The 24,230-nt window shown below is 46.8% G+C and overlaps 2 protein-coding genes across 4 annotated transcripts in view; one reads left to right on the top strand and one right to left on the bottom strand.

Moving 5' to 3' along the window:
• The window catches only part of JAM3 (junctional adhesion molecule 3), a 32,336-nt gene extending 21,353 nt beyond the window's left edge, over nucleotides 1-10,983 (top strand). The window contains exons 2-9 of the mRNA XM_053963337.1: nucleotides 4,050-4,115; nucleotides 4,864-4,977; nucleotides 5,816-5,968; nucleotides 6,149-6,351; nucleotides 6,608-6,707; nucleotides 7,020-7,149; nucleotides 8,469-8,523; nucleotides 9,139-10,983. Of these exons, the coding sequence (XP_053819312.1) occupies nucleotides 4,050-4,115; nucleotides 4,864-4,977; nucleotides 5,816-5,968; nucleotides 6,149-6,351; nucleotides 6,608-6,707; nucleotides 7,020-7,149; nucleotides 8,469-8,523; nucleotides 9,139-9,174 (857 nt within the window). The 3' untranslated portion in view covers nucleotides 9,175-10,983. The remainder of the gene's footprint in view (nucleotides 1-4,049; nucleotides 4,116-4,863; nucleotides 4,978-5,815; nucleotides 5,969-6,148; nucleotides 6,352-6,607; nucleotides 6,708-7,019; nucleotides 7,150-8,468; nucleotides 8,524-9,138) is intronic.
• Nucleotides 10,984-12,571: 1,588 nt separating this feature from the next.
• NCAPD3 (non-SMC condensin II complex subunit D3) overlaps nucleotides 12,572-24,230 on the bottom strand; it is a 32,981-nt gene continuing 21,322 nt past the window's right edge. For 2 of the 3 annotated variants that reach the window (XM_053963332.1, XM_053963336.1), the window contains exons 24-35: nucleotides 22,979-23,058; nucleotides 21,612-21,749; nucleotides 21,159-21,292; nucleotides 20,811-21,010; nucleotides 20,262-20,372; nucleotides 19,702-19,857; nucleotides 18,798-18,967; nucleotides 17,605-17,705; nucleotides 16,586-16,663; nucleotides 14,012-14,086; nucleotides 13,840-13,900; nucleotides 12,572-13,283 (exon numbers count right to left, since the gene is read on the bottom strand). In XM_053963332.1, coding sequence (XP_053819307.1) covers nucleotides 13,175-13,283; nucleotides 13,840-13,900; nucleotides 14,012-14,086; nucleotides 16,586-16,663; nucleotides 17,605-17,705; nucleotides 18,798-18,967; nucleotides 19,702-19,857; nucleotides 20,262-20,372; nucleotides 20,811-21,010; nucleotides 21,159-21,292; nucleotides 21,612-21,749; nucleotides 22,979-23,058 — 1,413 coding nt within the window. In that variant the 3' untranslated portion in view covers nucleotides 12,572-13,174. The remainder of the gene's footprint in view (nucleotides 13,284-13,839; nucleotides 13,901-14,011; nucleotides 14,087-16,585; nucleotides 16,664-17,604; nucleotides 17,706-18,797; nucleotides 18,968-19,701; nucleotides 19,858-20,261; nucleotides 20,373-20,810; nucleotides 21,011-21,158; nucleotides 21,293-21,611; nucleotides 21,750-22,978; nucleotides 23,059-24,230) is intronic. The other variant, XM_053963333.1, reaches the window with a different exon arrangement.

The raw sequence follows: 24,230 nt of genomic DNA, 5'->3' as shown, positions 1-24,230 counted from the left end.
CCACAACTTATCACTCACTCCTGCTGCACCGAGTAACCACCCAGAAAGCAGAGGTGCTTAACAAGGCGTGTGGTTTATCGCAGTGTTCCCACATGGCTTAGGCACGCTTTGAATTGTAAATCCAGCAAGGGCTTAGTGATGATGGACACCTCGAGCAAGGAATATTTTTGTTGCTTTGGTGGGCAGGTGTTTAAATGCAGCTGCGTGGTTTTGTACTGCCTGTGCCTGACAGTGCATTAACTAAAATTACTGTATAGATAACATCGAGCGAGGCTGCAGCACAGGATGCTGCCAGCAACTTCTCCCAAACTCTCTCCTGGTCATCCTCTCACTTTCCCAATAACACAGTACCTCACCTCCTCTTCAGATTTCTGCCTAGAGCTTTCAAGCAGACATTGGGATGGAAGGAGATGGAAGGTCAGGCTTGGTTTTGAACTGTAGAAAGGAGATTTAATGCACAGAGTCGCCTATAAAGCTGCTTTTTTTCCTTCAGTATAGCATTTTAAAATGATTCAGATACCATGAGTCACAGTAACAAGCATGGGCTGGATCTCTTTAGCTGAAAAAAAAAAGAAAAATAAAGTGCCATAAGAATATGCTGTAGACTTCAGTGCCTTGTCCTGGATTCTATTTTGGAGAACTGATGACATTTGGGATTCAACCATATGTCTGGCTGAGTCTGCAGCACATACAGACCTGGTAGGTATTCAGGGAGGTTAGAACATAAAGATCTGGTAGGATCTGGGATTTTGCAGCCTATGGAGATCTGGTAGGAACTGGGAAATGCAGCACATATGGATCTGGTGGGAATTCAGGGATGTGGAACATACGGCTGTGGTGGGTGCCTGTGCTGTGGCACACATGGAGAGGGAATGCAATTCCAGCTGTTCTCCAAACCCTGGGTGCTGGGGCCTTTGAAGTGAGATTTACATAACACAAAGCCTTTGCTGCTTATTTGTGCTGGGCTGGAAGGAGCCTAAAGGAACACCTTTTAGAAGATTATTAAGCCTAATGATGATTTAACACAAAACAAAACAAAGAAACAACCCGTGCCAGCAGAGCAGGGTTCTAGAAGGGCATTCCTCTCTTGCTGTACAGTCTGTATGGTCAGTTCAGGTTTTTGTTTTGCTTTGCTGTCACCTTCTTTTAATTTAGAACATGCTTCTTGCAGTATTCTGCCACACAGAGAGGAATAAATCTGCCTTAGCAGTGATTTAAGGAGCCACATTGATCTCTGCCCATGGTCAATACATGTAATAATGTCAGAACCTCTCACACAGTCTCCAAGGACTCAGCTTCTGTCTAAAATTTGTTGTCATCCTGCTTTGTGCCTGAGGGACAGACCTGAATCTCTTGTGTTTAGTGGGTGAGAAAAAGCCTGCTGTGAGCAGTTCCTGAGAAATGGGATGGGGCTGGAGTCTGGCAGAGTCCCACTGTCCTGGAGTGAATATTTCTAGAGCCAGAACTCCCTCAGAGCTACACAACTCTGTGGTTCTGTTGTCCCCACCTTCAGCTGAACAGATATTCTAACTACAGCAGGTGTAGGACTGTTGCCATGTCTGTTTGATGGGACAGCATTTTTTCAGCAAAAGATATCGTGCAAGCAAGAATCCGTAACAAAACCAAAACTGATCCAGAGCAGGAGGCCAGCCAGCATCCCCTCAGATCAGCTGAGTGCTCAGGCCTGGGCTCTCAATTAAATTCTTGGTTCCAGAAGCAGCAATCTCACAGCAGAGGCACTCGCATGCTGTGCTTCACTTTTCTCTGTTGTTGGAAACATGTCCAAAGATTCCAAAAGGATTTTCCCAAAATTGTGCCTTGTCTTCGGGGGATTAGCAGCTTCCCATGCTCTGGGGCTTTGCTGGGGTCAGTGGGATCTGTTCATGCTCCCGAGGATGGGACCCCACACAGAGCACCTGGAGGATCAAGGGACTTTTTACAAGAGCATGCAGTGACAGGACAAGGGGGAATGGATTCCAGCTGACAGAACAGATTGGATATTAGGACAAATTCCTCCCAGGGAGGGTGGGCAGGCCCTGGCACAGGTTGCCCAGAGAAGCTGTGGCTGCCCCTGGATCCCTGGCAGTGTCCAAGGCCAGGCTGCAGCAACTTGGGATAGTGGAAGGTGTCCCTGCCGATGGTAGGGGTGGGACTGGAGGGTCTTTAAGGTCCCTTCCAACCCAAATCAATCCATGATTCCCTGATGAACAGAGGGAAGGGAAAGCGTTGGCATTGCCTGGCACAATTCCCTGCTTTCAGGGGGTAGGTCAGGAAGCAGCAACTCTCATGAAAATGGACTCTGCTTCAAAACAGACTTGCAGAAATTACTGCTTAGACCAGCTCCTGCCTGGAGAGAACCAAAGTGCAGAGCTCTGTCAGCTCAGTTCAATATTGGATTTCTCCCAAATGCTGCATGACCGTCTCCAGTGCGGAAGGGGGAAGGGTGGAAAAGTCCTGCTAGGAGCAGTTTTGGCTGGGCCAGCTATGAGTTAGCATCAGCTGGTGGCTTTTGTGTGAGAAACAATGATTTTGGACACAAAGGCAGCTTTCTAAACCCTGCCAAACTCCAGCTCTCCCTGGTGGTCTTTGGGGTACCAGCACAGGGGCTCCCAGGAAAGTGTCAGCATTTAACAAACGAGGGATAGGAATCAGCAGGGAACGTTTCACCATTGCTGGAAGGGTTTTAGGTGTTGAAGGCCCTCAAACTTTCAGTGGGAGTGACTTTGCAGCTCTTGAGTGTTTCTCAGGCTGCTGCCTTGCCACTCCACCAGAGGGATGTTGTCCCTGCACTGTCAATCTCTGCCCAGAAGCTTTCTGCCCTGAAGGCCAGCACAGGAATTTCCAGCTGTGTCATGATGCTGGAGATCATTTCTTTCTCCACATCTCCCTTCAGCTGCCTTTTCTTTTTTGCTTTCTACCCATGTTTGTTATGGCTTTTTACTCTTAACCTTCAGCTACATCTCATGTCCCTGAGGCAGTGTTTTCCATCATTTTTAAGCTGCTGTTTGATCAATGCCCAGTGAGCTCAGTGGGCATCTCCCTTAGATTTCCACAAACTTCTGATGGGATTTGTCACAGCAGAGCTGCTCATGTGACCATGGCAGGCCCCTGCAGCTGATCATTTTGGCACTGGAAGGGCTTTGGAGCAGCCTGGTTTGGTGACACCATGGTCTGCCTGAGAGAAGAACCAGAACAGCCAGCTCCAGAATATCCTGCCTGCTTCACTCTCCTCTTCCAGGGAACTCCCTGCTTGTTTCCCTCTCCCTCTGGAGAGTTGTTGGTGAATTGGGCATCCAGCAGAGCGTGACTGCTGTTGATGCCTGCTCTGGTGGAGTGCACAGCAGAAGGGGCACAGGAGGCAGATTTTTCAAACTAAAGTAACATGCAAAAGAGGGAAGATGACTGGATTAATTGGGAACACTTTGGTGCTCAGAGGAGGAAGGGAACAAGCAGGTTTGTGTTGTAAGGAGCCTCACAGCGTTGCATGGCTGAGCTTTCTCCCCAGTGTGGGTCTGGCTGGGGCTCTACCCAAAGAGCTGAGCTGTCTTCTCCTAAATCACAGTCCTCTTGTGATTTTCTGCCTCACATTTTACATTACCACACTTGCAGTACTTGCCAATGCAATCAGCATTTGTTAGAGGCCAAGCCCGGCCCATTCCATCTCCCAGGAACTGACCAGATCTCTGGAGATTGGTCTGCTTCCTGTCTTCTGACCATCAAGTTAAAATAAAACTTTCACTCCTGCATTAGCACAGTTCCTTTCCCATCTAAATAAGCACAAGGAAATGGCTAGTGCTGGCACTGCCTTTGTGCCATTATGTTAATCCTCTTTAATTGCTACTTCTAGCAATTATATTTTCCTGTATTTACACCACAACTCCTAAATAAACTCAGTCCTGCTGGAGCTGTGCTGGTAGGCAGGAAGAGGTTTTGTCTGGGGAAGTCAGTTCTCAGAGCTGGCCAGGATGATTTCTCAGCAGGCAGCCTGTTCCTAGCTGGGTGACTTATGAGCTGTGCTATTTCTTATTACCTTCTGTTTGTTTTTCCAGGCTGCAGACTCTTGGCTGTGGAGCTGACATCCAGCAACACCAAGCCCGTGGTGCAGGAATTCCAAAGTGAGTGCTGCCTGTGCTGCATCAGGCCAAACAATGGAGGAAAATTTGGCTTGTTGGTCACTGGTTCCTTAGGACTACGAGAGCCTGGGATTCAGAGAAGTGCCTGAGAATGTGTCAATAAATGGTTTATTGAGGTCCTCTGCAAGCCACTGGCATTGCAAAGTCTCTGCCTAAGTGCTTTTTTGAACTGGGTCCCAAAAGAAGCAAAATAATGCAATTAATACACAGAGAGAGAAATTTATATTTTCTCTTGGCCCTCCTACAGATGTGCCCTGGGACACTGGGAAGGCTCCTCTCACCCTGCTGGGGGGAGATGGCATGCCAGCACCAGCTGCAAAGGGGACAGGGTTTGCTGGGTTTATCCCCAGGAGTCCCAGCCCATCCCCAGGCCCTGCCCAGGGAGATGCTGCATCCCTGACTCACGGTGTGGCTCTGCTCAGCAGCAGGACAGGGCTGTGGGCTCACTCTGACTAAAGGTTTTGTTTGCCATAAGCCCCAGCCTGCAGAGAACAGGGTGTTCATTTCTCTCCATAGCTGCTATCTATTGGACTATTATTTTTGCTGGCCAAAATCCATCTTCCAATAGCTCCTGGAACCCAGCAGCGTTTCTGTTTGTGAGGCAGATGAAAGAGAAGGCTCTGCTTTGTGGGCAGCATCTCCTAATAAAACATGGAGTGAGAGTGCTCAAAGCAGAGCAAAAACACAGCTGCTTCCTATTAATCTGGATTGCCTCCATTTCTCCTGCTAGGTGTTGAGCTGTCCTGCATCATTAAATCCACGGTGACGCCAGATCCCAGAATCGAGTGGAAGAAAATTCGAGATGGAGAAACCTCTTACGTGTTTTTTGGCAACAAAATGCAGGGTAAGAAGATTCCTTGTTCTCAGATTTCCAAAACAGCTTTCCAAACAGATTTCAGAAACAGAACAATGGGGAACAAACAAGCCTGTGAAAGGCAGGAGCTCTGGCTGGCTGGCTGCTTTCTTCTGGAACAGAGCTCAGCAGTTGAAGTGCAGGATGGAGAGGGAGCAGGATGTTTTTTCCTCCCTGCCTCATTACTGACAGGTCACAGTAGGGAGCCACAGGGAGCTGGAGTGAGATCCTGCCTAGGAGGTATTTTTTGGGTAAGAAAGGAACGATGCAGTTTCCCTTCTGTGGGTCCCATGGTCACTGGGTGTCTGAGCTCTCAGGACCAGGCACTGACCCCTCCAGGCTTTCCACAGAACATCTGAGGGCTCCCTCTCACCTCAGCAGGGATCTGTGTGTCCAGCTGCCAGTGCTCTCTGCCGAGGCTGCACAGGGATTTGCAGCATCCTGGGAGCATTAGAAGCAGCCTCTCTGGCTTGACAGGAGAACTCCAGTGCCAGGAGGGCTTGACTCCACCTGGAATTACTCCAGCACTTCAGATGGGACCAAGAGCCACATCCAAATGAATCTTTCAAAGGAGGCAAGGCCTGAGGCTGTCTTGGAAGTTCAATTTTGCCACAGTTTTTGAGGTTTGGAGCGATGCTTTCCAGTTCATCCTCTTACATGGTTGGCAGCTTTGGTTTCCTTTGGGGTTTTCAAGCATCGAGTTCCTTTGACTCTGGAAAAAAGTCCGAGATCAACCACTTAATTTATACACCCAAAACGAGTCTGCTTTTTAGTCTGGAGTCATTAGTCTTGATTGCCCTGCTGTTTCCCTGTCTTTCCCGTGTGTCAGGAGACTTTGCGACTCGGGCAGAGATTCTGAGCAGGACGTCCCTGGTGATTAAGAACACCACGAGGATGGACACGGCCACGTACCGCTGCGAGGTGGCCGCGCCCTCCGACACCAAAACCATCGACGAGATAAACATCCAGCTGACAGTCCAAGGTACCAAACCCACAACCTCTGCAACGGGAACAGAAAGGGCTGTGGGGATCTCCAAACAGCGCCACGCTGGGAGGTTTAAAACCAGCTGGGAAGAATGGAAAGTTTGGATGGTTTTGCTGAAGAAAGCAGAGAATTCAGAAATTATTTAGTGCCACTCACCTGGTTTGTGTCTTCCCGCAGTGAAACCCATGACTCCCAGATGCTCTGTGCCTAAAGCTGTCCCCGTTGGCAAGTCAGCCTCTCTTCACTGCCACGAGAATGAAGGTTTCCCCAAGTCCACCTACAGCTGGTACCGCAACAGCGAGCCTCTGTCACCCGACAGCAAATCCAGCACCAAGTCCCACAACTCCTCCTACACCCTGAACCCCGCCACAGGCACTCTGGTAATGCCCTGACACATCTGATCAAGACTTGTTTGGCTGGACAGGTTATCTTTAAGGCTGCTTGTAAATTCACAAAAACATTGCCTGGCTTTCCAGGAAGGAAAAATTTCAAGAGGGTGAGGTGTGCCAGGGTCTGGATGAGTTGGGAGGGGGAAGATTGATGGAAGAAGATCTTAGCAGAGATGCATTTTTATACCCTCACAGTGCCTTGTTTCTCATGTCACATCCCTTCCCTTTGTCCCTTTTCCCCCCCCAGGTTTTCCATGCAGTGCACAAAGGTGACACAGGTCGTTATTACTGCATAGCAACAAACGAGGCTGGCTTTGCCAAGTGTGAGGAGCAGGAGATGGAAGTCTGTGAGTCTCCATGTTTATGGTTGATTTATCACCATAAATAAATTGCCATCACCATCAGGAACGAGGCGGGACATCCTACAGCATTAAGTCTTCCCTGCTTTCTCATAGCCCCAAACATAAGGAGATAAAAATAATCTGAAAATGCAGGGAAACGTCAGATTGTGAACAGATTTAATCTTGAAGTCAGGGACTCACTAGTTCCCTATGAACTATTGGTTAAAAGACTTGAGAGATGGCATTTTAGTGTGTGTGAAGCTGGAATGTTGCTGCTGCCCTGAAGAAACACTGTGTGCTGGTGTCTCTCTTTGCCAGATGACCTCAATATTGGTGGGATAATCGGGGGAGTCCTGGTGGTCCTTGCAGTCCTGGTGCTCATCACTCTTGGGATCTGCTGTGCCTACAGAAGGGGATACTTTGCAAATGGCAAAGAGAGTGGGGAAAGGTAAGCTGGGCTTCTTGGACAAGTCCCTGCACCCTCAGGTAGCATGGAGGAGTCTGAAGGGTGCCAAAAATTAGTGGCTAAAAGGAATTTCAGTGCCTAATTCTCCACCAAAGTCCACAGGCCAAGCCAGTCCCTGAGGCATCCAATGCCCTGCTGTAAAACCCTGCAGCGTGCAGGTTTATTTCATGGAATCATCACAGAATCAATCATCACAGAATCCCAGAGTGAACTGGGACCTTAAAGACCATCCAGCTCCAATCCCTGCCATGGACAGGGACATTTTTCACTAGACCAGGATGCTCAGAGCTCCATCCAGCCTGGCCCTGGACACTTCCAGGAATGGATGGCATTTTCCTAAGGGACAGTTGTGGTGTGGATGAGAGCTGTGCTCTGATACCCTCATCCTTTGCATGGGAAGGGGGGCCCAGCACAATTAAATGCCTGCAGGTGTTTGTCCAGCAGCCCCTGTGCTGTTGGCATAATGAGGGCCATGGTTTAATGATCTCAGCTTGCTGCCTAATTAGTCATCAGGACATGCATAGGGAATGGATGCAGCAGAGCAGCCTCTCTAGAGAAAGTCTCACTAGTTGTGAGGACCTAAATTTGGGATGAAAAACAGCCGTTCTGGAGCGCACATGAAAATGTTAAAAACAACAGCATTAGCATCAGAGACAAGCCTCGATGTCCTTACAGAGTCTGGAGAGGAGATAATATATGCAAAGCCAAGATTCTCACCAGATAGATTTGTTCTGTGCTAAATGTTGCTTTTCAGCACAAGTCCTGTCTTGTTTTTCTCATTGGTTTCGTTTGTTTTTCAGAAAAGGCTCTAAATATCCCATTTAAATGCAGCTGAGGGTTGGCATACACTGGACTTGACAGTCTTGTGTAAATCCTGAGTTCCTGTGGGATTGCAAACAAGTGGCGCTTCCTTATAACTAAGAAAAATGCTGAAGGCTTCTGGCAGTGAAGGATTAAAATGAACTTTATAATTGCTACAGGAAACAGAGCAGGAGGCACAGAAAGGCAGTGACAGGCACCCGAGCAGGAGAGCCCAGGAAAGAATCAGTTTATCTCTTTGCAGAGTCTTAGGGAAACACACAGCAATCTTTTCGCCCCGTGCTGAAGGGGAATTTAGACAAAATCCCAGTCATGGCACATGATGGAATAAACACAGACCTCTCATTTGAGAAACAAACTGGGTTTCTCTCAGCTTGCTTCTCCCTCAGCTCCTCCTCCTCATTTCCATCTTTCCCAGCACCTCCCCTCCAAAATCCTGCAGTTTTCCTGTCCCAGAAATGAGATTTTTTCCTTTCTTTCAGCTACAAGACTCCAGCAAAGCCTGATGGCGTTAACTATATCCGGACAGATGATGAGGTAACAACAAATGATTTGCATTTACCATCTCTGGCAGGAGAGGAAGAGGGTGGGCAGAGGACGAGGCGCTCGTAGGGCCCACAGACTTTGTGAGAGTGGGCTCCACTCCCAAGCAGGGCTGGGGAGCAGAGGGAAAACAGAAGGGTGCAGGCTGAGTCATTTCCTTAGAAATGATGAACAGTTGAAGTTGCCTGGAGTGACTGATGCCAGGAGCTATCAGAGGCAGCTCTGCTCCGAGTTATCCCGTGGCCTGACCCCCTTAGGATGAGTTTCATTGGATTAAATGGGCAGGACGTGATGCTTTTACGAGAGAATTTGTATTTTGGGATTTGAGTAGATCACTGAGCTTAAGACCAGAAAAAGCCTCTCCCATTAGCAGAGATACTGGTGAGGGAATGAGAAAGTCCCTGCCATGCCTTGGTGTGTGAGGAGGACAGGGGGAGGAACACCTGGCCAGTGGAACTGGTGCCTCCCTCTCCTTCCCAGTGGGAAAAGGGAGCTGCCTGGGCAGAATCCTCATGGTTACACAGCTTGGATCCACCTTTTGGGGGCAGCAGGAACAGAGAGCTGCCTGGAAAGCTGATCCTTCCTACATCCCAAACTGTTTTGTTGCAGGGTGACTTCAGACACAAGTCTTCATTTGTCATCTAAGACGCCAAAAGGAAATTGCAAACCAGCAAAAGCAAGTGTGAAAATACCTCCTCCAGGAACTCAAAGCAAGAGCAAAAGATGAATTAAGTGCTTGGAAGAGCTTGGAACACACAAGAACTCGATAGCTAGCTATCTGTATATCTTTTTTTTCTTTGCCAAAGTTTAAAGTAACTCCTCACTGCCCAACTCGCGTCTCCCCTGCCTCCGGAGATACCAACAGGATCACCCAAACCTGTCCTTGGACTGAGGAAAGGTTTCAGTCCTTCCCAAGAGACTGGGCTGTGGAAGTTTGTGGAATTGCCTTCTCTTTGTGCTGCAGGGACACAGCCACAATGTGCAAACCAAGCAGGGGCACAGCATTAGGTAAACCTGTAGTAGACATGACCAGTAATGCGTTACTAGTAGACAAAAAAAGGTGCTGATACAGCAGTAGATGGACTTCAAGGAGTGAGATTTGGGGGATTTCCTCCCAACAGCTCATTGCCCCGGCCTGGCTGGTGACTTTTCCACATCTGTGGTTGTCTTGTGCTTGGCTCTGCTCAGGTGCACAGGGGGGGATCTGTGCCCAGCCACCAGTGACAACACCACTAATGCCCCCAGCCCTGCTGTAACCGTCCCCAAATGCTGTGATTTAACAGGACCCCCAGGGCAGGGGCAGTGCCTCTGCTCCCTGCCTGGCAGGGCTCCCTGCACGCAGGTAACCCTTGCTCTAATCTGCACAAAGCAGGCTTGGCTCCTGCGCCTTTCCGTGGGGAAAGAGGCTTAGAGGGGAGGCAGAGAACCAGTGCTAAGACATCCCTTTCAGGAAAATTAAAGCCAAATGATTTCCTGGGCTAAGATTGCCATAAAAGGTACTGAGAGATCCTCCAGCTTTTTTTACCTTCTCCGTTTATTTTGTAAAACCCCCACCTTCTAAATTTTTTGCAAATATCTATTTTGATTACTTCAGAAAAGGTAACATTTCTATTTAAAAGTGTAAATATGTGATGCCAGCAGTGTTTGAGTAACGGAGCTATTTTTTTACTGTTGAAGCTACAGGAGAGGAGCTCACACTTTGCTATAGTGTGGCACTGTCAGAGCATATCAGTATTAGTGCAAAGTGTAACAAAAAGCTGCAGGTGGAACAGCATCTCTTTCCTCTTCAGCCAGCTTCAGCCACTTCCTTGTCACAAGAGGTCTTACCAGACACAGAACAGAGTCACTCAGGGATAGTTTTTGTAAATTTATGGCAGGAGCTATCAACTTTTTTATACGAAAAACAAAACCCAACTTTTCTTGCCAGTGACCAACACTTTGTTTTTGTCGTTGCAAGAAATAGCCAGGGATGGCTTTTGGACTTGGTTCCAAAGAGGTGACAGAGTGACCTCAGTGTTTGCTGCCCCTCTGCAAGTTCCCTAAGGCACTAACACAGTGTGACAGCTACAGCAGCTTGGCAGGTTTAAACCACATGGCCAAGGCCACTGTTTCTGGGGTTGGGAAAGCAAAAGCTCAACACAAAAGCACTTTTATAGTGTCAGCTGAAATTTTTCTCTAGATGGTAAAGGAAAAAAAAAAAAAAAAGCAAAACCAACCAAATTTGGTTCTCTTGGCTTTAGAGAGAATGATGGGGAACACGTTTCCCAAAATATCCATGTTGATAGTGTTGAACAGCATTGGGTGAGACCAGGCTGCAAGACGTGGATGCAACACTAGGACTGTGCTGTGGTTTAGGAAGTTTTTTAATGTAGCAGAATTTAGTGTTCTTGTATTTCCAATATGAATTGAATTGTCTTAACTTTTCCTGTATACAGTATTTTGGATACCTGACAATTTGGACTGTCAGTGTTATTTTTTCGTGTCCTGCTTTACTCTGCTTTGTTTCCTAGAGCCCTCGCTGGCCATGCCATTGCTGCATTTGTTGCACCCAAACAAAGCATTGCCACTTGTCCCTCTGCCAGGGGCAGCAAAGACAAGGATGGGGCAGCCCCATCCAGGTGTGCTCTGTGTAACTCACACATCATCACTGCTATTCTGCAGCATCTCCCTGGTTACCTTCCGAATGCCAGCTCTTCATCCAAGCCACCCCGTGCTGATTGCTGCCTCCAATTGTTCTGACATTCCTTTGCACCCTCTGGGCATCCACTGCTCCTCCTCTGTGCTGCTTTTGGGGTACCTGCAATAAAGGAGGGAGAGGAAAGGGTTGGACCAGGGTAGCTCTGGGAGCACAATCTGCAGTCCCACCAAAGGCAGACTTCGTGAGACAAACCAGCAGAGCTAGGAATCCAAACTTCTTTTATTTTTTTCCAGTTCTAAAATGCACAGTGGCATCTCTAACGAGAGAAAGGGGACATGATCCCCCCACCCAGTTCGTGAGAGCTGACGGATGGAATTCATTGTATCATTGTGAATAATATTCAGGTTTGTACTAATGTATTACGTTTAACTTTGCCAAGAATGTTTTGCATAAATACCAAGCTATAAAGCATTCTTGTAGGGGTTTTTGTTTGGGCTTGGTGGTGGTTTCCAAACAGCCAAATTATGGGAAGCTCCTGTTTTCAATTCAGTGAAATAAGGGAAAGTCTGTCCTGTCAGAGCACTCACAGTGGATGGAGGTGACAAAGTCCAGGGCTGTTTATCAGTTTATTCTTGGACATTTGTTCCTGGCTTTTCTCTAGAGAAGACAGGTTAAAACTCACAGGGCTCATCTCAGATACTGCTTGAGGACAAAACAAAAAGTAGGAAATAAACTGTCCCAATTTACCCTTCAGAGTGGTTAAATAATAGCTGAAGGCAGGAGAGGAGGTACAGAAATAAAAGGTTTGGCCATAGCTTCAGCCAAAGCCATTCCATACAGCCTCTGTTCTCTGACTTTGATTTTGGGAATAAAGTTGAACCTCACTTGAAGGGTTCTCTGATCTTCAAAAGAAGGTAGGGAAAGTGGAGGCAAATGATGGGATTCCAGTGCAGGAGGCAAGTGCCTCTGTTCCCACTCCTGCAGCAGATCCTGCTCTGTGCCTGGGGCTCGTGTCTGAGTTAAACCAGCAGGAATAAAACAGATCCCAGCTCCAAGTTTCAATGAAATCTAGGCCGTGAGCTCTGTGATAAAAGTTAACAACAGAAAAACTCCAGAGAGGTGCACGTGGCCATAAGGGAGACTCAGGAAGGGTCAGATTTACCCAGGATATTTATGATAAACAAGGTTCCTGCCCAGAGCACTTGCCCACCTTGTCTGAGTCACTCATACCCTGCTTGCAGTCAAGTTAAAGTCTCTATTTAAAAGCTGCTGGGCCCAACAATAATTGAACTGAGGGCTCAAGATACCAATGATGTGGTAGAAGAGACTGAGAGGCTGTAGAAATCTACAAGGGAAAAAAAAATCATTTCTCTGTCAGCTGAAGAAAAGGGGAGACGCCGTGGGTGGAATTAATTCTGCAACCATTTATTTTCATCAAATGCTAATGGTTGGAAATAACATAGTTCAGGAATGGAAATATTCCATATAAAAAGAACATTAAGGCTGTTCATACACACAGGAGTTTGCACAACAAATAAGAGGTGATGTAGCGTGCAATTACCAGATTTAGGGGTGTGGCAGTGACAAGCTGTTTCACCTTTTTTCAAATTAAAGCAACTCTATTATATAACCAAGAGGGACAATGAGGGATTGGGTGAGTACACCCAGCCACTCACTGCCCTGCAAGCTGTGATAAATGCATTTATTGCCGAGCTTGTTGCGACGTTATGCTGCCCTTACTTTTCCAAATGGACAAATTACACATCCCGAGAGTGAAAAGCCACCCTCCTTTTCCACTGCAGCTGAGCCCTCCAGTGAGCTCTGTGAAGAGCTGCACTTACAACCCATCCGTGTGCTAATGCAGGCTTTGCCCAGCTCCAGGACAGCTCTGGGAAAAGCCAGCTCAGAACAGATGAGGCAGGATGTGCATTCACACCCATTTCTGATTCCAGAGGGGAGGTGCAGTTCCAGGAGCCTGGTGGCTCTGTGCAGCACTCCAGGGCAGGCTCAGCTCTCTGCTTTCAGGGGGGCTTTGCGCTGTGACCGTCGCAGGGGCGCTCGCTGGCTGCTCCTCCTGGCCGGGGATTCCACCTTCCACTCCCGAGGCCGGCATGGGCTGCAGGAAGGAAGCAGAACAGCCCTGCATTTCCAAGCCCTTGGCCAGCCTTTCTGCCTGTAGTGCCTGCCCCAGCGCCTCTCTCTGTGCCTGCCCCAGCCCCTCTCTCTCTCTGTGCCTGCCCCAGCCCCTCTCTCTCTCTGTGCCTGCCCCAGCCCCTCTCTCTGTGCCTGCAGTGCCTGCTCCATCCCCTCTCTCTGTGCCTGCCCCAGCCCCTCTCTCTGTGCCTGCCTCTCTCTCCCTCTCTCTGTGCCTGCCCCAGCCCCTCTCTGTGCCTGCAGTGCCTGCCCCAGCCCCTCTCTCTGTGCCTGCCCCTCTCTCCCTCTCTCTGTGCCTGCCCCAGCCCCTCTCTCTCTCTCTGTGCCTGCCCCAGCCCCTCTCTCTCTCTCTCTGTGCCTGCAGTGCCTGCCCCAGCCCCTCTCTCTCTCTCTCTGTGCCTGCCCCAGCCCCTCTCTCTCTCTGTGCCTGCCCCAGCCCCTCTCTCTCTCTCTCTGTGCCTGCCCCAGCCCCTCTCTCTGTGCCTGCAGTGCCTGCCCCAGCCCCGTGCTGAACTCACGGTTTCTCCGGTGATGTCAAACAGATGATATCCCTTGGCCTATCCTCAGCATCTGTCTTCACTGCAAACAATACATATATTTTCATATTTTACAAAAGCCACCGATTTGGTCATCGGTTGGGTTGGTTTTATTTTCCCCTCCCCTCAAATAAGAATCCCAGAGATGACTTGCCTGGAGCTGAACTGGGTGTGTGCGTCAGGCTGATGCAACTGACCCCAGCATCAAAAGTCAAGTCATTAATGGTCTCTGGAAATAAAAAAAAAAAAAAAAAAAAAAAAATCACATATTAGCAGCCTGTGCCACAGCCAGAGGGCAAGGCACGCTGCTGTGCAATACTCAAGTGTCACAGAGTAAGTAAATCCAGTTAATTGCAAACACACATATCTATCTCTTCCTCCCAGACCTCAGGGTCTCCCATCCAGTCTCAAACCCCTGTGCTGAGTCTGATGGACACATCACCTCCAAATTCCAGCCTCCCAGCCTCCCTGGCTGGAGGAAGTCAGTGTGGGACCTTGTCCTGTGCCCCCTGTCCTGCCTGGCAGGCACAGCCACCCCTTCCACTGCCATCTCTCCCAGCCACACGCTCCATCCGGACCAGCTGCTCTGCTCAAGGCAGAATCTGGGGCCCCTGAAAACTGCCAAAGGCCCTGAAGAGCCTCTCTGTGAGGAGCTGCCTGCAGCCAGACAAGAGGAATCACTTGACAGGGGAGCTAGGTAGAATTTAGCTTGCCTGAATAGGCCCTGGTTGTCAGCTGTCTCTTTCCTGTCATTTATCTCAGGAGAGATGTCACAATATTCAGATTTTACTTAACTCAACGCTCTGTTTTATGCTCATGTTTCCCAGAACCTTTCACAAGGAATTAAGGTAGGAAGTGCTTTATAGGGCAGGAGTTGGAAACTCAGCTAACAGGACTTCTCTTCACAGCTGAACTGGGTTTGCTCTTTAACTCCTGCCCTGTCCTGGAAGGGAATCACTGAAGCTTAGAGCAGAAATCAAACTTGATCCATCTGCCTTAGCTCTGCCCTGCATCTCTCAGGACTCACCTGTGCTAGTGACTCTGTGAAGAAATTAGCTTGGTAAGGAGACATTTATGGGGAAGGAAGGGAAAGAAATGGTAAAGATTAAATAGAAAAGAAATGGGAAAAATGGGGGGAAAAAGGGAGGAAAAAATGGGGAAGTAGGGCTTCCCATGCAGTGTGGTTACCTCCACAACGTGTTTATGTACAATCCCCCCTCAGCCAGATCCACTGAAGCTGTTCCCAAAGCACCAAGCAGGAGCTGAGGAGCCCCAGAGACAGAAGGGAAGAGAGAACACAGCCAGAACAGCTGAACACGGCAGAAAGAGGGGACAGCTGCTCCCAACTTCTCAAGTACAAACCTGTTTACAAAGAACTGCGTCTCCAATAGTCTCAGAATGACATACCAGAGGAATAAAATGTTTTATTCTGGTTGTCTGTCAGCCTGTGCCACCATACAGATGGCTCAACACACGCTGACTGAAGTGATGCTCCTGCTCTGTACAGTTTGTCTCCCTGCTGAAGGACACATGCTGCCTCGAAGCAAAGCAGGAATTCAGCTCTAGTACCACTGCAGATTAACATTTTCCCTCCTTTTTCACCATATGGTGCTTTAAGAGCAACAGCCGTGCAAGCTTCCAGGAGACCACAGCACTCAAAGAATCCTGCTCTCTAAAAACACTTCTTGCACGAAACCCCACTTTTTTTTTTTTTTTTTCCTTGTTGCTCAGGCAAAGGGAAACATTGAGGCAACAAGTGCAGCCCAGCACACGGGGAAGGGCAGGATCAGATTTTCCAGTGGCTGCACACCAGGGCCAGCTCAGGGCTGTCAGGGGTTTGCAGTGTGGCTCTCCTGTGTGCGAGCAGGGCAGGGCTGTGAGGGGCACTGCCACAGCTCTCTGGGGATTCCAGCCCCTTCCCAAAGCAGCCCCCAAACCTAAGGAGAGCTGAGCTGCCACACACCCACACCTGGAGCTCTCTCACAATTCTCTGCACCTCAGAGCACAGCAGAGATGAACTGAAGGAGTTCAGCAGCAAATGGATGGAAAGGAAGGGGATTTCCTGCTGGAGCTCAGCTCCATTTGGCTGTTGCTCTAACTGCCTCTCATGCTTGCAGGGCTGTCAGAGAGCATTCCAGCAGGAATGGAGGGTTCAGCTGCAGTGGACACGAGCAAAGACTCAGTTTGTGCACTGGAGTTACCAAACCACATCATCCCTTCTCCAGCTCTTCCTGAGTGTGGAGCACACACACACAGTGGCTGGGCAGGTTGTTAATCCCTCTGAGCAGATCCTGTGCTCTCCTGCAGCTGTCACAGCCCTGTGCCTGCTCCAGGAGCAGCCTGCAGCTCACCCCACACCCTGTCTGGACAACTGAGAGCAAGGAGGACCCGAGCTCGAGGATTTCCCTGTGCAGCAGGGCTCTGCAGGGCAGCCTGACACTGCTCAGCTGTGCTTCCAGAGCCAAGGAAGCGCTCAGCCTCGCACCTCTGCGCAGGGCAGGCTGCTGAGGAACCACAACCACCTTCCTCTTCAACATCCCAGAGTCAAGGAAGGAAGAAAAGGCCCTGTTACCTCAGGATCCCAAAATAAACTCCCTCCTGCACTGGCCCTGTGAGATGCACACAGAGACACTGGACTGTGCTTTCCCACACACACCCTTGCTTTCAGGAGGGCTCTTCTTCCCAACAAGCCCTTAGGTAAATAAACAATCCGTCAGCTCCTACTCACCCTCCGGGGTGCTGATTGCTCGCCCCGCCACAGCCACTTTTTCTCCAGTGCACTGCTGGTTCAGGCTTTGGAAGGACCCTGTGAACAAGGAGGCAGTGAGTGAGACGTGAGATGCATGCAGGCAGTGAGATGTGAAATGCACTGCAGGCAGTGAGATGTGAATGCACTGCAGGCAGTGAGATGTGAGATGTGAATGCACTGCAGGCAGTGAGATGTGAGATGCATGCAGGCAGTGAGATGTGAGATGCACTGCAGGCAGTGAGATGTGAATGCACTGCAGGCAGTGAGATGTGAATGCACTGCAGGCAGTGAGATGTGAATGCACTGCAGGCAGTGAGATGTGAATGCACTGCAGGCAGTGAGATGTGAGATGCACTGCAGGCAGTGAGATGTGAGATGCATGCAGGCAGTGAGATGTGAAATGCACTGCAGGCAGTGAGATGTGAGATGTGAATGCACTGCAGGCAGTGAGATGTGAGATGCACTGCAGGCAGTGAGTGAGATGTGAGATGTGAAATGCATGCAGACAGTGAAATGTGAGATGCACTGCAGGCAGTGAGATGTGAATGCACTGCAGGCAGTGAGATGTGAATGCACTGCAGGCAGTGAGATGTGAATGCACTGCAGGCAGTGAGATGTGAATGCACTGCAGGCAGTGAGATGTGAGATCTGAATGCACTGCAGGCAGTGAGATGTGAATGCACTGCAGGCAGTGAGATGTGAGATCTGAATGCACTGCAGGCAGTGAGATGTGAGATGCACTGCAGGCAGTGAGATGTGAATGCACTGCAGGCAGTGAGATGTGAGATGTGAATGCACTGCAGGCAGTGAGATGTGAAATGCACTGCAGGCAGTGAGATGTGAGATGTGAATGCACTGCAGGCAGTGAGATGTGAGATGCACTGCAGGCAGTGAGATGTGAGATGCACTGCAGGCAGTGAGATGTGAGATGTGAATGCACTGCAGGCAGTGAGTGAGATGTGAATGCACTCCAGACTCAGACTCAGGGCCGTTCCCACCTTGCTGGCTGCTCCCCACGCTGGTGCTGCGCTGCTTGCTCCTCTCCTCCAGGCTCCTCCTGGCCGAGTTCAGGATGGCCATGGTGCTCAGGGATGCTGCCCTAGGGCCACAAACAGGACAGCAGCTGGGATTGCCCTCTGCAACCCTCATCAGATGCATGAGGGAAATCTGTCCCCACCCTCATCATCTTAAACTCCAAATAATGAGATTATGCTGCAACACTCGTGACTTTCAAGCCACTCACTAAGGAAAGGATCAGCAAAGCAACATAAATAAATGTAAATATATAAATAAAATAAATAAAAAAATAAAATAAAAAAATTAAAAATTAAAAATATAAAATTAGATATAATCTCTAATATAAAAGTATAAAAATAAATTAAAATTAAATAAATAAAAATATTAAATAATATAAAAGAAATTTAAATATAAAATATATAAACTCTAATAAAAATATAAAAGTATAAAAAAGAAATAATAAAAATAATAGAAAGTAATTAAAAATATAAAACCATAAGATAATATATAAACTCTAACAAAAAATATAAAGGTATAAAAAAGAAATAAAAATAATAGAAAGAAAAACATAAAATATATAAACTCTAATATAAAAATATAGAAGTATAAAAAAGAAATAATAAAAATAATATAAAGAAATAAAAATATAAAATATAAAATAATACATAAATTCTAATATATAAAGTATAAAATATAAATAAATTTAAAATGACTAATAAAAATAAGATAAAGAAATTTTAAATATGAAATATAAAATAATATATAAACTCTAATATAAAAAATATAAAACCATAAAATATAACAAATAATAAAAATAAAATGAAATGAATTATTAAAATTAATAATAAAGCTAATATACATTAAAATATAAAATAATATATAAGCTCTAATATAAAAATAATAAATATAAATAAAATAAATATAATCAAAATATTAAATATAAATACATACTAAAAATAAAAGAATAAAATAATATAAATAAATTTAAAATATAAATAATATATAAACTCATAAAAATAATATAAAATATAATTACATATTAAAATAATAAAAACAAGGAATCTAGAATAGAAAATAATATATAAAATATAAAAATAATATAAAAATATCAAATATCAATAAATACAGCTATCTGATAAATGCAAAGTGCCAGGTAACAAGGAGGAGCCCATACCTGCGACCCACCAGGGGCTGCCTCAGAGCATCAGCACGAGGTGTGGCAAACCCAGCAGGGCCAGGGGGAGGGATGGAGCCAGGCGTGGACGGCCTCCTACCCACAGGAGACTGGGCATTGTCATTATTCTGGCCACCAGGAGCTGCAGCTCTCTCCAGAGATGGAGACTGCTGGGGAAAACAGGAGAAAAAGTCACGTCTGACAGTGGATACAAGAGTAGAAAACCCTGCGAGGTGCTTGGACCTGAGTGTTTCAGAACTGCCCTTTGTGTGATGGATGTAAAGGGTGCTGGGGAGAAACAATTTATTGGCCAAAATTTTACCAAGAAGTGAACAGGAAGACAAAGTCCTAGTTTAGAGGTCTGTAGATATAAAGTGCTCTTCTAAGGTGTGCAGAGAAATGAACTTCCAGGCTAGAAGTCATCTCATCTTAAGGTAGGGATCCAAAATAGCTCAGGTCAATTGACTCAGGCACATATTTATTTCTCTACCCTGAATTTACGAGAGTATCTGCATGACTGGGACGGGTTTGATTTTCCACTTTGTAGACACCTGAAGTCAGACAAAGTGAACTCTTTTCTTTGTTACCAGTTTATCATTGTGGGAACTGAGAGAATACAACATTTAAGCCCAGCCAGTGCCAAATTAGACTTGGTTTTTCCTTTGAATTGAGTTCTTTCTCCATTAATCATTTGCTGCTCCTCTTGGCTTTGTTTGTTGATGTTCTAAGGCTATTAAATGACTCTGAAAGCAAAGCTTCTGTCAGGAAGTACAAAGAGGGAGGAAAACCCCTCATGACCATCCTGCTCCCAGTGCTGGGACAGGGTCCCCAGGCAGGGCCTGGGCGTTGTGAGCACACAAATTTGAGTAGAGGAGAGATGTAGAGAGTCAATGGCAATAACCACCTCTCTGTGGGCTGCTGAGAGCTGCTCTTGGTCTGACTCCTTCTCCCTGGCCAGCTGCTCTTCATATTTCTTCATGTCATACTCCAGCTCGGCTGCCAGCTGCTTGTCCACAGCAAAGAAGTCTTTGATTTCATTTCGGTAATCTTGCATCATTTCCTGCAGCAACAAGGAATGTTTGGACCCTTTCAGAAATCTCCCCCAGCTACTGATTCACATCCCCATTCAGATCACAGCTGCTTGGGAGCAAAAGGAAACACCAGTTGGTAGAGCAGAGGTGTTTTTAACAGACTGGAGAGTTTTAACTCCAATTTGTTCTTCAGAACACGGAAAAGCTTTCCAGCGTTTGAGCTCTCTTCCTGCCCACGCTCCACACTGAGAGCCTTATCTGCAATCCCTCCACCTCCCACGTTATTTAACACAGTGGCAGTGTCACAACATCCTATCTTCTGAATTCTTCCCTCCTCAGAAGGCTCTTGGTTGTGGCAGTGGTTGCACACCCAGCACATCAACTCCAGAGAGGATCAAAACATCATGACCAGCAAGAAAACACTTCCCCTTACCCGCAGGTAGTTCATCAGGTCCTTAAGAGCTGGGATCCTCTTCTGCTCCATCAAGGACTTGAGTGATGTGATTATTGGGATGATGTTTTCGATGAAATTCTTCTTTTGAACCTTTTTTTGTGAACAAGGCATGAACAGTTATGTGAGGCAGTGCAGGAAAAGCCACTCTGCGGCTCCAGGAGAGGAGTTATCCCTCCACAGCCAGGGAATCACTGTAATTAAGGCTTACACCACACACCACACACATGCACAGAGGCTTTTAACCTAAGTGGAGCCTTTTCAGACGCATCACTAAGTCACTCAGATCTCACAGTGAAGGCAAATTGCCCAGAGGTGCAGGAAAATCATTGTTCCGCTCAAATGCCTCACCAAGGAGAAGGGTGGAGAACAAATCCAGCTCAGCACAGCTCCCCTGGCTCCTGGGAAATGCACTTCTGATCCCTCCACCTCCAGAACAAGCATCCCTCGCAAATTCTGCCTTCATAGTGTGCTTTTACAAGACACAGAGGTGCCCAGCCCTCTTCCCACAGCACAGCAAGTGCCCCTCACCTGTGAGATGAGCTTTTTCTGGGCCACCTGCATGACAGCATTGGCCATGGCCATCTCATCTTCATCAGCCTGAATGTCTTCCTCAGGTTTGGACCTCATACTTGAGAGCTTGATTTCTTTGCAGCTGAGGACTGCAAATGTATCTGAGAGCAGCTCGTTGCCTTCCAGGTCCAAAGGAAGGACCTCATCCACAAAGCAAGCTGCAAGACACAGGCAAGAAATAATTTGCTTTTCCAGAAGCAGCAGTGATGGGCAAGCCAGGAAGATAAAACACCTGGGTCACGAGCTTTTATACAGACACCAGTTTTTTTGTTTGGCAGATTTTTAAAGGCATTTTTAAACCCTTACCTAGGATGCTGTGGCTGATCTTGGTGGTGATGCTGAACCTCTGCTCATCTGTGAAATGGTCCAGCAGGAATGTGTAGATCCTCATCCTCTTCTCCTTGTTATCCTTCCCTTTCAGAGAGAAGAGCTGCTTTGCCCTGTGGCAGAGCACGACATTTTACAGAGGCCCAAATCACATTATGCCAGCTCCCAGGAATAATGAGACCTTAAATCAGCCAGGGATATTTGCATGTCACTTTTAAGACCCATAAACCTGCTAGGACAGCACACAGTCCTACAAATTACAGCAGTGTCACAGGGAAGGCAGGACACAACCCAGCACTGCTTCCCCTGGCTTTTTTTCACTCTGTTGCATGGATAATTACCAAGTGCCACAAATGCTGTGTTGCCAGCGAGAGCTGCATGGCCAGACAGCCCATAATTAACAAAAATTAGCCAGGAATGTGCTCAACTGACCGCAGGCTCTGGGGGAACCTGTTGTACTTCTGATGTTTCTCGTAGCTGTTGAAATGGAAGATGCACTCGATGAAGTGTTGGGAGAACATCATGGGGTTCCTCTTCAGCAAGAGATGCACCAGGCAGAACTCTGCAAACCTGGAGAGGAGGAGAAGAAAGAAATGATCACTGGATAGCTTCCAAAAGCCACCCCTGCAGCTGTGTAGGGCTCTCAAGGCAGGAAGATGGTTTTCCTCTGCCAAGTCTCCCTCAATACCACATTTAATTCTTGCCCAGCTCACTGACTTCCACTCTTTCCTCAGAGGGACAGACTTTTCCAGCATCCACAGCACTACTCATTTTTATGGCCATTAAAGCAAACTGAGTCAGAAATAAGCCTGAACTTGAATCCAGGCACAGCATTTTAATTATTTAAATAACCTGAGTTCCACTGTGGCTGAGACACAGCACTCAGCAACAAGTTAATCACCAAAGGTCCTGCAGGAGCTGCAAGGCAACCCCAGGCTTGAAGAACATGGTTTTATCTGGATGCAGTCTCTAAATGCAGATGCAAAAGGAAAAGGCTCCCAAAGAAACAGGAGGAACAAGATGCTGCAATGCCACCATCTACTGGAAAGACATTTTTAGATATTAAAAAGACACTGAAGAGAAAAGGAAATGTGAATGATGATTGACAAAAGGTTGATTGTTCTGGAAATACCCATCTCAGATTGACGGTTCCAGGCAGAAACAAGCAGCAAGGTGTCCAGTCCTCCTCTGTAACCCTAATTTCTACATGACCTCCCCACCTGAGAGAAACCTGCCCCACTCATTTCTCACATAACAGAGCAGCTGGAGACCTTGAAACCTCCAAAAACTTCATAAACATGCACTTAAAAACAGAGTGCATAATTCCTCTGACACATCATTTGACAGGTCATTCCTCTGACAATTACAAGATGTGGCAGAAGGCTGAAAAGGCAGGGCATTCAACATAAGAAAAAGGAAACTGCAACAAAATATTTAATCCTAGTTCTTAAACAAAGCCAGCACTAGAGACAGAGCCTGTCAGAAAACCATGAGGAAGATTTCACAAGGGTCTGTCTCAAAAAAATCCATTTTTTCTGGATAACAGAGTTCTAAATAGAGCAGAGCTGAACCTTTTGAGGACAGCCAAGGACACTCTTTGGGACTTTCAGATGACCTGGAAAGAGGCTCATCACCTCTCTGCCACCACTGCAGACCCTAAAGGAAGTGCAGAGGTTAGAGGGATAATCTGCTTTATCACTGGAACTTCTCCTCACAGTGTGAAGGTGCCAAGACTGAGACAGGTTTTGAGACATCTCTGACCTTCAACTCCTCCATCATTTCACAGCTGAGATTTTTACCTGGCAATATCTGGGTTTGGATCCACCAAGACACTGACAAACCGAAAGAAGAGACAGTCCTTCCATTTCACAAACTCCTCCTGTGAAAAATCAGCAGACAAAAAAATTAACAACCTGAGCCAGGAAAACTTAGTGTGAACCTCCAAACTGTAGTCAGGTAAATGAACAAGCTGTAAAGCCTCAGCCAGGGGCACATAAAATAAACCCCAAAACAACCCCAAGTATTTTGGGGGATGCTGCAAGCAGCATGCATGCCACAGCAGCACACCAAGGTTTACCCCATGTATGAAGAATAAAGTAGAAAAATGAAAACTCTGCTTTCCCACCCCATGGCAGGTGTGCTCTTCAACACTGTTTTTAGAGCCAAATGCACTCCAAACCTGCCCTCATGTGAACTAGGAGGGTAAACATCTCGAGCCTCTCGACATTCACACCTTCAGAAGAATCAACAGAGACAGCAGGAAAAAAAAAAAAAGGTGTTGTGGTGTGTGGATATTGACAGCCTGGTCAGAGAGAGAAAACCAGATAAACCTTCCCAAGAATTATTCTAGGGACTTTTGAGAAAGCCAAGAGAAAGAATTAAAACAATCTTGCAGCTGGTGTTTTGAACAGTTGTTTTCTCATAAGATGTTTATCAAAGGGTGTCTTCTTAATTAGCCAATGGTGTGAGGGGTGTTGATTAAATGACCAATCAGGTCCAACAGCATCAGCACAGTGTAGTGAATTTCTAATAATAGTGAAATTCTAATTTCTAATAGTAATGAATTTCTAATAAACTCATGTTAGCCTTCTGAAGATACCTAGAGTCTGTGTTTCACTAATTCACCCATCCCTAACACAACAGCAACAGTGGTGCTGGTTACAGCCATTGACAGAGGAGAGAAACTGGAGGGAGCTCAAAGAAACCAAGATGAGAAAAGGGGGCAACCACTGACTAAAAATAACCTCATTATCCCACCGAGGTGTTGTTGATTCGACTGCAGGAAAGCCAGTCACTAAACTGTTGTCTTGATTTTTAGAAGTGTTAAGTTTTTTTCTTATAGTATAGTTTTTTATAGTTTTAGGGTTTTCTTTAAGTTCAAAAGAGACAAAAAGCTAATTTTATTTCTAACGTCACAAAAGTGACAGTGGATTGGATGATGAAATTACTACCTCTCCAACCACACTAGTCAAACTAACAGTCTATCAATTCTCTCCTCCCACAAAGAAGAATACAAAACAATCACTATTTACATAAACAGTGCACGAAAAC

Source organism: Vidua chalybeata, chromosome 23 (genome assembly GCF_026979565.1).
Source record: "Vidua chalybeata isolate OUT-0048 chromosome 23, bVidCha1 merged haplotype, whole genome shotgun sequence".
In the NCBI taxonomy this organism is placed as follows: Eukaryota; Metazoa; Chordata; class Aves; order Passeriformes; family Viduidae; genus Vidua; species Vidua chalybeata.
This window is presented reverse-complemented; position numbering and strand designations above follow the sequence as displayed.